General features: G+C 33.4%; 2 protein-coding genes across 3 annotated transcripts; one reads left to right on the top strand and one right to left on the bottom strand.

The window, feature by feature from the left end:
* Positions 1-5,705: 5,705 nt before the first annotated feature.
* LOC107906547 (18.2 kDa class I heat shock protein) lies at positions 5,706-6,707 on the bottom strand. The gene has a single exon (XM_016833578.2). It carries the CDS (start codon positions 6,362-6,364, stop codon positions 5,891-5,893), a length of 474 nt encoding a protein of 157 aa, XP_016689067.1. The 5' UTR covers positions 6,365-6,707; the 3' UTR covers positions 5,706-5,890.
* A 3,498-nt stretch (positions 6,708-10,205) lies between these two features.
* On the top strand, positions 10,206-13,415 carry LOC107906548 (putative E3 ubiquitin-protein ligase XBAT31). Of its 2 annotated transcripts, XM_016833579.2 has the most exons (8): positions 10,206-10,592; positions 10,731-10,790; positions 10,874-10,945; positions 11,050-11,171; positions 11,270-11,410; positions 11,502-11,609; positions 11,778-12,036; positions 12,676-13,415. In XM_016833579.2, the coding sequence occupies exons 1-8, from the start codon at positions 10,413-10,415 to the stop codon at positions 13,069-13,071; spliced, it is 1,338 nt and encodes a 445-aa protein (XP_016689068.1). In that variant the 5' UTR covers positions 10,206-10,412; the 3' UTR covers positions 13,072-13,415. The 2 variants fall into 2 exon arrangements, with proteins under 2 accessions (XP_016689068.1, XP_016689069.1); XM_016833580.1 differs by lacking the exon at positions 10,731-10,790.
* Positions 13,416-13,990: the final 575 nt, after the last annotated feature.

The raw sequence follows: 13,990 nt of genomic DNA, 5'->3' as shown, positions 1-13,990 counted from the left end.
TCATAGCCTCAATAGCATTATCCTACCAGTCAGCTTGTGATAGCCCGAAATAGGGCCTAATCAGAATAGTGGTTTCGTAACCACAAATCTGAAGTGAAATAGTTTAATTTTATAAATTTTATTAGTTACTGATTGATTGAAATATTGTGTGAAAATATGGATAGGAAATTTTAATGCTTTAGTGCTTAATTGAATTTTTAGGACTAAATTGAGAAAAATGCAAAGTGTGTCTAATTAGTGATTAAATGACTTAATTGAATTATTGCATGAAATTGAAGTGTTTATGTGGCAATTAGACCATAAATTAGTGTTATGGACACAAAAGGGTATTTCTAGAAAAATATCTAAGTAATGGGTCAAGGGCATTTTTGTCCAAATTGAATAAAAGACAAAATAAAGATGAAAACAAGTGTTCATCTTCTTAAAATCAGACGTTTGCTGCCAAAAAAATTCATGTCACCATAGCTAGGGTTCTTGAACTTCCTAAGCTCAATTGTAAGTGATTTCTTGCCCCGTTTTTAATTATTTTCGTATTTTTATGCTTATTGAAGCTTGAATTTCATGTTTCTACCATTTAATTTAAATGAAATTAAAGTTTAAAAATTGACCCATTCATGATATAATTGTAAATTGATTAGTGATGTTAGATAATGAATGTTTGAAGTGTTAATTACAAGTTTTACTAGATGAATTTCAATGAAAATGTTGAAAAAGGGCTAAATTGTGAAAGATGGTAAAGTGTGCATAAAGTTGTGATTTTGTGAAATTGAGGGCTGTTATGAGCATGAAATATGATTTAGTGAAGTTTGAAATTTAAGAAATTTAGTGAATTTGATTTTTACGAGCTTAGGGACAAAAGTGGAATTTTTGAAAAGTTATGGGGAAAAATGTAAATGTGTCAAAATGTTGTGTATGAATTGTATTTGAATGGAATATTGATAAAATGTATTAAATTGTGTTAATATAGATCAAGAAAGAAGAAATAGTGCAAGTGATCGGGGAAAAGAGAAAGTTATCGACTAAATTACAAAAATAGTCGTTTTGCATCCGAGGTAAGTTATATGTAAATAATAGTTATATTTGTATAAATTGTGAATTATATTTGATATGTGAATTAATATTGAATGTGGAAGGAAAATTGTTCATGAATTATTCAAGTGATAAAGTGTTGAAAATAAAGTGTTAAGTGTAAATTCCCGGTTGAACTTAGGAATAGAATTGGATACAAGTGACATGTCACTAGAGACCAGTGTTACAGTGTTACAGTGTTACAGTGAGTCCGGGTGCTGGGTGATCTAGCATGTGTTGCAGACACCTGACAGCTTGTGTGAGCAGGCCCGTGGACATTTCCAGTGTTATTGATCAGTGGTAGCTTCGGCTACATTTCAGTGGTAGCTACGGCTACATATCAGTGGTAGCTTCGGCTACATATCAATGTGGCACTTATGTGCTAAATCTCTACGTATCCATGTATATTCCAAGTGTTCAACGGGATTAATAATGAATTAAAGTGAATATGAAATGTTAAGTGTGAAAATGTATATGCAAGTGAATTGGTAAGATTGTGCATGTGTAAGTGATTGAAATTGCTAAGAAATGTTTGATTAGTTATATGTTAAAAGTGTTAATTATTAAATGAGTAATTATGTTTACATGTAACTTACTAAGCTATTTATAGCTTACACATATCTTTCTTTCCTTTGTTTTATAGTGATTTGAACTTGATCGAATAGTGGACCGTCGGAGCTCGTATCACACTATCATAGCCATCTCGGTATTATGTGCTTTTCAAAATGTTTAAACTATGGCATGTATAGAGTCTTAATCATTTTGAGCATGTTCAAATGATATGGCTAATGTTAGCTATTGAAGTAGTTATTAAAGAATATGTTTTGGTGTTATGTATGTTTAAATGGTAACTAATTCAAAGAAGCAGTTTCTTTGACAGCAGCAGTGATGTGAATGTGAAAAATCACCATAAATAGTAGAAATGGAATTAGAGGGTGAATGATATATAGAATTAAAGATTATCAAGTCTATTTTTACATGAAAGAAACGGTGTAGGCAAAGGAATTTTATATTTTGAGATATTTAAGTTTTAGTGAGACAGGGTCAGAATGGTTTTTGAAGTCCCCTGTTCTGACTTTAGAAAATCATTATAAATTGTACAGAAAGAATTATAGGTCATAATTTATATGTGTAGATTCCTTAGTGAGTCTATTTTCAAAAGAAATAGACTATAACCTTATATGAATTCTGTATAATGAGATAATTGATTTTAGTGGCAAGAGGTCAGATCTGTCGAGCTGTGAAACAGGGGATAATTTAATGAATAAATTGTACTAATTGGCTAAGTCAAAAATTCTGAAAATTATATGGTAAGTGGGAATATGAGTCTAGTTTCAGGGAAAATTTACGGATTTAAATTTTGAGTTCTGTAACTTGAGCTATAATTAAATTAGTGACAGTCACGCATGTGGACAGTTTTGTTGTGAATAGTGAATTTAATTTTAAAAGCAAATTTTTATGCTCCGAATTGGTAAGTTAAATTGGATGACATCTCGTACTCGATTCCGGCGACGTTCTCGGGTAAGGGGTGTTACACAGCTTTTCAAAATTATCCAACACATACGCTTTGAGTTGCTCCTGCATAGATTATAACCTATCATTGAGCCTATCATCGACATCATCAATCCTCTCATTGATATCTCCCTCGGATTCTTTGAGAGTGACGACTCGATCCTCTAAAGCTGACAGTATGTCCTTCGAACGAGTAACTTTCCTAGCCCTCTCACGGGTCTCCATTCCCTCAACATTCTCAACAACTTCTTTTGACATCTTTCAACGGTGCCTCTGAACGCTAGCTTGGATACCAACTGTCACGAACTTAGATTTTTCCCACGCGATTCGTGCAGTATTAGGTAGTTTTTTTACTCCAAAATGCCTAAGTCAGCCTAACTCGCAACAATTGAGGATTCAACAGAATTCCTCTAAGACACCAACGAAGAACAACAGAAGAACGAAGTAAAAACGAACTTGAAAGATGAAAAAAAGCCACGAAAAAGCAAGAACACTTGAGAGAAAAGTTTGAGTGAATGCTCTCAAAATTCTATTAATAACTGAATGAATTACAACGAGGGGATAAGCCTTTATTTATAGCTGAGCCTCCCCAAAATCAACAGTATAAATCAAAGTACATCAATGGCTAAGATTAAAAGCTATCTAGATATCAAATCTCTAAGACTACATAATCGTATTTCTAAATATTACATTTAATGTCTAGGATCACATATCTCTGAAGATCACTTTCCATATTTGCCAAGCATATATTTGAATATCACTTTCCATATTTACCAACCTCAGAAAGATGGGCTTTCAATTTCTCCAAGCAATGGACCAGTCTGATTGGGCCAAATGACCTCCCTCGAATGCGATGGATCGTACGAGTTCGTCATGGTTGCGGGCTCCCATGCACAACCCATGACATATGCATTTGGCTTAGCTCAGTCCGGCTCTTACAAGTAACAACTGAGCCACTTTATAAGGATAAGGCGATAAGCTACAGAAAAAGTTCACGTCCCTTTCATCAGTGGGTCTCATTGCACAGAGAAATGAAAACCGCGACACATGGTCTTCATGAACGTAATGATGGTCTCTTATCCCACGTGGACTATCTAATTTCAGAGTTGGACGACAAAATATCAAATTTTCTTTCCTTTAATTTTTTACATGATTATTTATTGTAATTTAATTATCATTTATAAATATAAACTTACAATTCATAAGCAAATATTACACATAAAAATTTCGATAATTAATATAATAAAATTATAAATAGAAAATTATAAACCGAATCTCAGTATTAAATTTAATTAATTCATTATCCACCGTCCATTGGAGCGTGGGTTATGGGGGCCACAAGACAGTGACGAAGGTGCACGTGATCCGCCGGAAGGACAGCTCAGATTTCTAATACACGTGAACTATAGATATGATTTTCATCTAGAAGTTCAGTTAAGGCTTTAAGCTCGAAGGGATATATTCGAAGTTTTAATTTTTTTATTTAAATCCGTTTCAAACGGAGAATTAAAATTACCGGCTTTTTATTTTATCGTAGGCGTTGTTTCTTTTTGGTGGTTGAATTTCTTTGTCATGTGATTCGAAAGCCCATTGAACCCGACAATTTTGAAACTCCGTCCAATTGTTCGCTGGAAATTTCCATATTTCTTACTTGACATGAACAATACTAATATATGGAAAAATTTTGGTGTTTATTTGTATTTTATTGGTAGCAGGTCGTTGTAATTATCATACTAAGTCGATGCAAGGAGGCATTAATTGTATCAAGTTGTGCATGTAGTATTAAATTATTTGAATATTAGCTTTGAAAGCACATAAATAACCTTGACATACCATTTTTGCTAAGTTGGAGCGTTTTACCTTCTCAAGTCCTTAGTATTTCATTTTCTTTCATAAATTTTTAAAGTAATTTGATATTTGGTGTATATAATGTTGGGATCGACCCGATTAAGCAGCGGATAAATAAAAAATAACAAAAAAATTAAGAAATTGTGCAGACAAATTTAAGTAGGCAAATCTATCCAAAGAGGATAAAAAACTACAGGTAAATATAATTTTACTATAATGACAAAATAATAAAAATTACAAAAAATGAAGATAAAAACTAAATCCCAAAACTCGAAAATAAAGAACTTCTAATTTTTTAATGATTATAAAAGAGCGACTAAAATTTGACTGAAATAAATAAATAAAGTTTAATTGTGAGATTATCTCTCAAATTTAATTGAGATATACTCAACATATAATATTAAATTTAACTATTTTTGTAACATTTTTTTGTCTCGATGCTTAAGCTCCTTTTTAGATGAATTCTGTCTCGAAAAAAAATGAAACCAAATCTTAGGGCCAGTTCTTCATTGCTTAAAAAAAACACTTCTGACTCCAAAAACATTTTTGGAAGAAAAGTTGTGTAGAACAAATTACTTTTAGCTAAAATTTTTAGCTTTTCAGAAGTGCTTTTTGTACTTCTGAAAAGGAAAAGCTAAAAATTTTAATTTTTCCTCTCCCAAAAACACTTTTGGTGCTTAATTACTTTTTCACCCCTCCAATAACATAGTACTTTCTTTTTTTTTCTTGGTGTTTAATTACAAATATGTTAAAATCATTAATTAAAAATAAAAAAAATATTTTTTAAAATACTAATTACAAATATTTAATGGTTATATTTAAATATTTAAAATATAGTTTATATATTCTAATTAAATTTTATAAATAATTAATATTTATTGCTTAAAAATATTTTAAATTTATATTTCATATATTAAAATATTAACAACAAGTTATAATAATTTTTTTATATTCTTACTAAAATATAATAATATTAACTAATTTAAATATTATTTAAATGCATATTTGTTACTTGATAATAACATGTCTAAAATAAATATTTTATTCATGAAAAGTACTTTTTGACAACAATGCTAAACATTTAGATTTTAAACCAAACTTTTCAAAAATAATTCTTAAAATCACTTTTCCACATTATTTTTCGAAAATACTTTTCAAAAGCAAATCTGCTTCTCTGTTATATAGGGTTGATTGAATATCATGATACTGCAAAAATTGGCATAATCAAGGCTAATGGCATTGTCTGCATCAGTGTCTGTCCTGCAATCTTGAAGCATTGACAACCAAATGAAACCAAGTCACATTAATTTATTCATAACTCAAACACCTGTAATACACTGTTACTGTTACATCATTTTCAAGGAAAACACAGGAAATATCTCACGAACAAACAAAATACTTTAACACCCTTTGCTTATTTTTCTCCATGCATTAGTGAAACCTTAGAAACATTTGAAATGTTTTAGCCAGAAATATCGATGGTCTTGACCTGAGGTTTCTTGTCTTCTTTCTTAGGGACAGTCACAGTTAAGACACCATCTTCCATGCTAGCTTTAATCTGATCCATCATAGCATTTTCCGGCAACCTGAACCTCCTCATGAACTTGCCACTGCTTCGCTCAATGCGATGCCATTTATCATTCTTTTCTTCTTCTTCTTTGCTTCTTTCTCCACTTATCTGAAGAACCCTACCTTCTTCAACCTCAACTTTCACTTGCTCTTTCTTCAGCCCTGGAAGGTCGGCTTTGATAACGTGAGCTTGGGGTGTTTCTTTCCAGTCGATCCTTGCATTAACAAAGGCTGAAGTCTCACGTGCTGATGAAGGCACATTGTTAGCCAATGCGGAACTGAACAAAGGATCCCATACGTCTAAAGAAAATGGATCAAACACATTGGTTCTTCGACCACCAAAAAGGCTAGGAATGAGTTGGGACATCCTGCAAAACTATGGGAAAAGCTTAACACCCAAACGGAAAATGTCTACGAATCCAGCTTCAATTCTTCTTCATGAGGGAACTCGGTTGAGATCGGAATGCTATATATAGAAATGATTCAAAGTGAAAGAGGGTTCTAGTTTTTGATATTCCGGAATGGAGAATAATGTATAATAGTTTATTAGTTGCAAGAGTTTTCTGGTAGTTTCATGGCCTTTCTCCCATTATATTTATTCATCCCTAACTTTAGCAAAAGAATAGTTGAAATAAATGTTCTTTAAAGGATATGATTGCATAGCCTATATATATATTATTCTTCTACGATATTCTACAACCTTCGTTAGATTGTAATATGGAAAATTGGGTACTTTTGAGACTATTAGCTATTTCTGAGCTTTGAAATCTAGTTATATAAACCTAAGTGTTTTTTTTTTTGCATTTAATATATTTTAGGATCTAAAATAAATCAATTTTGAGTTTTTTAAAATGCATTAAGCCTTTTGTTTTTAAAAAATTGAATATGTTAATATTAAAGGATTACATATATCAGAGTGAGAGTAAGAAGAGATCCAAAACATGATTTTGTTTGCCACCGTTTTATGTACAAGTTATATTCTTCATTAGTTCATTTTCTTGCCTTCTTAATTACCTTAACCTGGGTTGTTGGGTGGCCCAAAATTGAACGACTTAAGTAAGGCAGCGGCCTTATGAGATGAGAAATAGGCTGCGGTCCAAGGTTTTTCAGCTAGAATCATTAAGCCTCAATCTCATCACACTGGCTTTAGGTCTTCTAGGCTTTAGCCCAATTTTGCGTCTTATATCTTGTGGTTCATGTTACAGGATTCATTTCTGAATTTATGGATATCTAATTTGGGTAATTTTTCATGTCTCAAAAATCATAATTTCATATTTATATTTCGGATGCAACATGTGGAATCAGACGTAAATCTTTTAAAGAAAATGAAAACTTTGAGTGGCGTAGTCTGGAGTTTATTAGTTTTGAGCTAGGTATAAATCTGCGTCTTAAAAGGTTCATCCTTGCCATCATGCTCATGCATAAGGGATGATAAAATAGCATATATAAAATAAAAACACCACCAACAGCGTCAATGTTGGAAAAACTTACGAGAGAAGCCGAAACCAAACACTAGTGTTATTGTGAAACAAGTTAAAATCAATAGTGAAATTCAACCGAAGGATGCTTAATCTTTTACCAAACAAAACTTGAAAACATGATTCAGCTGACAAAACAGCAATAAAAATCAAACACTCTACCCTTCAAACTTGTAACCATCTTGATTAAATTGCTACAACAGCTACGTAAAAGATCATGCAAGCTTGAGAACAGGGAAGAGAGAGATTGCATGTAACCTTCCAGGGCTTTAGCATCCCCAATATAACTTGTTATGTGAGCGTACAAGCAAACATCAGATCGTCAAATGGTGGAAGATCCATGATGTCCCATGCTAAATATTATATTATTAAAATATCATCAATAATGCCCCGTACTCTTTTTTTTTTCTAAACCGATAATCAAAGCTTAATCAATCATTATCATTAGTCTGTTCCATGGGAAGAAAATTAAAAAAAAAAGAAGAAGTAAAAGTGGTAGTTAGATGTTGCATACTCTTAAAAGAAAAAGAGCTTGGTGAAGCAAAATATCTTCAAATATTAGGAATTAAATAATAATTTGAATTTAGGGCTTTGGCAATGCTTGCATCATGTCAGGTGTAGCTTTCAACGATTGATCTGATAGGAAAAACAAAAAATATTTATGATACCTGGAGAACAAACAGATGTAATTATCTTCCATTAAAATAAATGGTTTGAAGCTTATAGATATAGATATTTAATAGAGAATGATGTTGCTGATGCAGATATCATGTTTATCAAATTTTGTGTAGTGATGAGTTCACAAATCATACTTAGTAAATAATTTTCTAAATTAATGTGTTTAGTTGTTCAAATGGATTGAACTTGAACGAGATATTTATATTAATTATATATTTGAATGAGTCTAAATTTCAAGTGTTAGAGAATACGAGACTTACGTTTTGAAGCTCCTTAGCTCTAAAATATTGAATCAACTATGTAAACAAATTGACCAGCCGTGTGAAAAAATTAATATTTTTGATGGTAGCCATCGGCAATGTGACACATGTTATAGTTAATTAAAATTATATTTTACTCAAAGTTTAAGGTGGGAGGTCTCTTTGGCTTATAGTTATACATGTATAAAATAATAGTATTAGGTAATAGGTATAATTTTCTTTGATTGTACATATAAAATGTCATCTAAAAGTATATTGTCTTTTATCTTCTTTGACGGTAGGCAAAATGTCACCATCTCTTTTCCAAAAACATTTTTTTGAAACATCAAACTACATATACAAACACACCAAAAAGGGAAAAAAACCAATGATTTCAAGAAATCTAAGTTGTAAACCAAGATTTATTTTGGCGTTTGTAAAATCCTAGAAAGGCAAATTTCTTTTAATATTGTAGGTTAAGTTAGTTAAGAATGGGGTTGAAATTGGTATAATAAAAAAAGGCATTGTATGGAGCAAAGGGATTCAATAATGAGGATTTTCTCCAATGATGGATACAAATATGAAGTGGTAGTAGCAGAAGGCAATCCGTGTGAACCATTAGTCATAAGGGGGGTGGCTTTAGTTATTTGGGGACAAGCTTCACATTCCATTTGACTGATATGATTGGGGAGTAGCATAGCCATTTGTAGTTGATAATGTGGAGTGAAGAGAGAAAACACATGGCCCCCATAGATAGCAATGGCTCCACACGTGGAGGCTTCTAACTTGGATATGCATTCTCAAAATAGGGAACCCCACCAATAAACAGTGAAACTATGGCTTCTTATCTTTAAGCTTTTTTGGCAAAATTATTTCAAACGGACAGTTTGCATTTGTTTTCATTTTCAACGTAATAATTCATATAACTACTGTTTTACTTTTCTTCACTTACAATCTTATAATCAAAGAAGAGAATTTGATACCATTTGTTAACAAGTTGGTTTCATTCATCACTCGTATTAGCTTGAGAATTGAGATTAGTCCCAAATGCTTTGCTTCGGCTTTGACATCAACCCAAGGTTCCAAACAAGTTTTATAAGAGATATTATTTCGCAGTTTATTTAAATATATAAAAAAGAAAATACTGTAATCCAAATTGTAAATACACAAAGAGATAAAAAAATCCCTTCCTTGAAATGTTTTCTTCAGATTGCTTTTTGCTTTTTGCTTTTTGGGCGAAAAAGAATGCTTAGACTATACAAAATGTACATTCCGTTTAAGGAAATTAGCCTTTACACCACAATTAAAAAACCAATGGAGTTTTAAAACTTTTATTTACATTTTTTTAGTGTTTAATTGAGTAATGAAGTTTCTTTTCACGGGTTAAACGACGCCGTAATTTTGTCTTTCGACACACACTCTCATTGTCTCTTTGGTAAAAGATAATAGGAGGGAATTGACTTGACAGTGACCAGTAGATCGAAGAGAAATCGATAAAATTTTACAAAGAGGGTATTTTAGGTAATAGAACCTTAACTCTGACTAACTCGCTCCTACTTTATTGGCTGAACAATTCGCTTTCGTTATTTAATCAGCCTATCCTCCCCTTTTTACCCTTTACAATCGTACGGTTAGACCCACGTATAAAAGTAATCTACGGCTGAGATCTTTCATTTGGATTTTCTGTACAATAATCTAATTTGATATATCTGATAACTGCCCGACAACTGTGTCCCGGTAGCTGACACGGGCAGCTCTTACGTGTCTCTTCGGGCAGCTAAAAAGAAAACTCCAACATTTATAAAAAAGGAAAAACTAAAAATTAAAATAGAAAAGTACTTTTTTTTTTCTTTAATTTTTTGTTCCCATCACTCGCTTTTAAAGACAACTACTTGAATATGATATTTTTTTTGCTAAATTAAGAGAGGCCAGACCACCACCCGTCACCACAGGAGGGTGTCGCCGGCGACGGTGGTGAAGGGTCGAAGGAAGTGTAAAGCCCGTTTTGTTATCTTAAAAGATGGGTCAAGGGCTGAGTTGTGGAGCGAGTCAAGAGAATGTATTGTTTAGTGCAGTTCAAGGTGGAGACCTTGAAACTGTGGAAGCTTTATTAAAGAAAGAATCCAATCTTTTACATCATACGACTGTTTATGACCGCCACTCTGCTCTTCATATAGCTGCTGCTTATGGCCAGATCGAGGTGGGTAGTCCTTCTGAAGTTTTTGGAAGATAGCTTTTTGAATTTTGTTCTTTTTAACTTCATTTACCTTAGTTTTGAGCTGTTGAATCCATATTTGGTTTCATTCGCTTGATGGGTAGATGAATTTTGTTTTGGTAGATTTTGGCTATGCTTTTGGAGAAATCCGTGAACCCGGACGTAGTGAATCGTCAAAAGCAGGTCATTTTTTTTTTCAAAGTTGTGTTTTCTTTTTGGTTATATAATCTTTACTTAGTTTCTTCCCCCCTTTTCAATGGGTTTAGACTCCCCTTATGTTGGCTGCAATGCATGGGAATATCTCCTGCGTGAAGAAGCTGATTGAAGCCGGGGCAAATGTGAGCCATTATTCTTTTATTTTCTTTAAGTTACAATCTAATGCATTATGTGTACTGGAAATATAATATAAATTGTTTTGAATGATCTTATATATGCTTTTCAGATCTTAATGTTTGATTCAATTCATGGAAGAACTTGCTTGCACTATGCAGCCTATTATGGTCACTCTGACTGCCTTCAGGCTATTCTCTCTGCTGCTCGATCTAGCCCTGTTGCTGTTTCATGGTGAATTTTATAAAAAAAAATCCAAATCTATTTTGATTAATTGGACTATTGATCTCAGTTTACATCATGTTTTATTTTTGGATCGGATTTGATATCAGGGGATATGCACGTTTTGTGAATATAAGAGATGCCAAGGGAGCTACTTCCTTGCACTTAGCAGCTCGTCAAAGGCGGCCTGACTGCGTACATATCCTGTTAGACAATGGTGCTCTTGTTTGTGCTTCAACTGGTGGATATGGGTAATAGTGCTGTGAAACTCTTGATCATAATTGTTTTTTCTCCCCCAGTCTTTCTACAGATGAAAATGACTGAAAATATGTTCATTTTCAGTTGTCCAGGAAGCACACCTCTTCATTTAGCTGCTAGAGGTGGATCTCTTGATTGCATCCGCAAGTTGTTGGCATGGGGTGCGGACCGTCTTCAAAGAGATGCATCCGGGTATGGTTTGGTTTCATTTTATGTATCTAGATTTCTAAGTTACTACCCTATCAAAGTTCTATTGTTCATGTAAGGTGCTATTTGGGCTGTAAGTTTCGAGCTTTTGTTGTATATATATGTTTTTGTTTCGGCTTATCACTATGTTTTGTTACGTTGGTATGTTTACAGGAGAATACCTTATGTAGTTGCTCTAAAGCACAAACATGGGGCATGTGCAGCTCTGCTAAATCCTTCATCAGCAGAACCTATCGTCTGGCCGGCACCTTTAAAGTTCATTAGTGAGCTTAATGAGGAGGCAAAAACACTATTAGAACAAGCCTTAATGGATGCAAACCGGGAAAGAGAAAAGCACATCCTGAAGGGAACAGCTTACTCAATTCCATCACCTTCAGAATCTGATTCTGGGTTAGATGACAATATCTCTGAGGTAAAATATCAAATATGTCTTCCTTGAAATGATTGCTTTGCTTTTTCTTTCACATTTCTAACTTCAACCAAATCAAATTCATTAAAACCCTTTGTTTTGATTCCTGGGGGCAATTCTTGAATATTTCAGGTTGATTCATAGCTCAACTAGTCCGGTTTTTGTTCATAGTTAGTTTTCCTTGTCATAAGTAATTTGTGTATAAACTTAAACCTTTTTGTCTTTGCTTGAGATCCCTACCATTCAAAGTCCGCCATCAATGGCTTTAATTCTTCTTAGTTTTCTTTATGATTATATGTATGGAATAATAGACTGGTCCTTGACCCTAGGTTTCTGTTGTGGTCCTCGCAGCTATTAGTACAGTCCCTGTCAAATCGAGATGCTATACTAGGTCTTGAGTTTCATGGTCTACAATTTACAGAATACACTTTCTTTTTGAAACTTTAGAATGCTCTATAACCTATATTAGCCCACTGTAATCCATTTTTGGTTTGACCCTATGATTTAGCAGTTGTCTGCTAGGTTTTTGTTATTGAATAAATTGTGAAAGATTGTATTTTCCTTTAGTATGTGAACTATTTATAACAATTGGACGTTGGCTGTAACGGAGCTGATATATTCTCCCGGAAATATTTTATGTAGGCTAGTGATACTGAACTATGCTGCATATGCTTTGAGCAAATCTGCACAATTGAAGTTCAAGACTGTGGTCACCAGATGTGTGCACAATGCACACTGGCATTGTGCTGCCACAACAAGCCAAACCCTACAACTGCAAGTCTAACACCCCCCACATGCCCCTTTTGCCGGAGCCCCATTGTCCGATTGGTGGTAGCCAAGATAAAGAATCATGATGACGTGGATCATGACATTGGGGATGTTAGTTCCTCGAAGCTGAGAAAAACAAGGAAGTCAAAGAATTTTAGTGAAGGAAGCAGCAGCTTCAAGAGCTTATCTGCAGTTGGTTCATTCAGCAAGATCAGTGGCCGAGGCTCCGGAAGGATTGCTGCAGAAAATGAATGGATTGATAAGCCTTGAAAAAACATGGGAAGTTTCAAGTTGTCAGTCAAGGACATTCTCTTTCACACAATGGGAGAAAAATCGAGCAATCACGGTCAGTGCTAGACCCATTAGTTATATATGTTAGATGGAAGGGAGGTCCATATGTAGATTTTGGGGGAAAATAAGCGAAGGAAATGAGTTTCAGGCTTGACTTGGTAAGTTTGAAAATAGCTTCATTGGGTCCTATATTTGTTGTAATCTTTTGTTTGCTTTAGATTGAAGTGGCGTTGGCCTTATTGAGGGTGTATTAATTTAAATGCCTGAATTAATATTGAAAAAATATATACCAAAAATAAAAGAAAATCTTTTTTTTTTCTTCACCTTCTGAAAGGCAACTTTCAACATGCTCCAATGGCTACCTCCTAAAACCCACGTGGAAATGTCAAAGGATATATATAGTCTTGAGTTGGTCTTGACCCTAACAAAGTCCCATTTTCTATTTTGAAATATATAAATAGAGAAAAGTGTTTGAGATATAATGTATAAAGCAGGATTGGATGTTGATTATCATGTGATGATGTGTCCATTTCTTAAATAACTTTAGCATCACATTAATACATATAAACATATTTCTTCAATAATTTGCACGGATATTTGATTTAAAAAAAAAAAACCTTTTCTTTTCAGATCATTAAATGTATTGTTGTAATGTCAGACCATTAATTTATAATCCATGAATGAATTTTTAATGTAAAGACAACGAGGTGGGGAAATTGACGTAGATGGTAATAGTAGTAGGGTCGATGAGTAAAAGAGCGGGCAAATTAATGGGGCAGACACCTAATTAAGAGCAAGGGTCAATTTTTTGTTGGTATTTTGGTGAGTATTTTGTTTTTATTCTTTTGTTGTATGCAGGACATGTACTGATGTAACAACTTGTTTGTTATGTGCCATG

Source organism: Gossypium hirsutum, chromosome D05 (genome assembly GCF_007990345.1).
Source record: "Gossypium hirsutum isolate 1008001.06 chromosome D05, Gossypium_hirsutum_v2.1, whole genome shotgun sequence".
In the NCBI taxonomy this organism is placed as follows: Eukaryota; Viridiplantae; Streptophyta; class Magnoliopsida; order Malvales; family Malvaceae; genus Gossypium; species Gossypium hirsutum.
The sequence above is the reverse complement of the archived record's forward strand: the minus strand, read 5'-3'. Positions and strand labels throughout refer to the sequence as shown.

Excerpts from the sequence above, each read along its gene's own strand:
- LOC107906547 (XM_016833578.2), bottom strand. The coding sequence starts at position 6,364 with ATGTCCCAACTCATTCCTAGCCTTTTTGGTGGTCGAAGAACCAATGTG.
- LOC107906548 (XM_016833579.2), top strand. The coding sequence starts at position 10,413 with ATGGGTCAAGGGCTGAGTTGTGGAGCGAGTCAAGAGAATGTATTGTTT. Across the intron at positions 10,791-10,873 it reads TAGTGAATCGTCAAAAGCAG|ACTCCCCTTATGTTGGCTGC; the intron begins GTCATTTTTTTT and ends CAATGGGTTTAG. Across the intron at positions 11,610-11,777 it reads CTTCAAAGAGATGCATCCGG|GAGAATACCTTATGTAGTTG; the intron begins GTATGGTTTGGT and ends GTATGTTTACAG.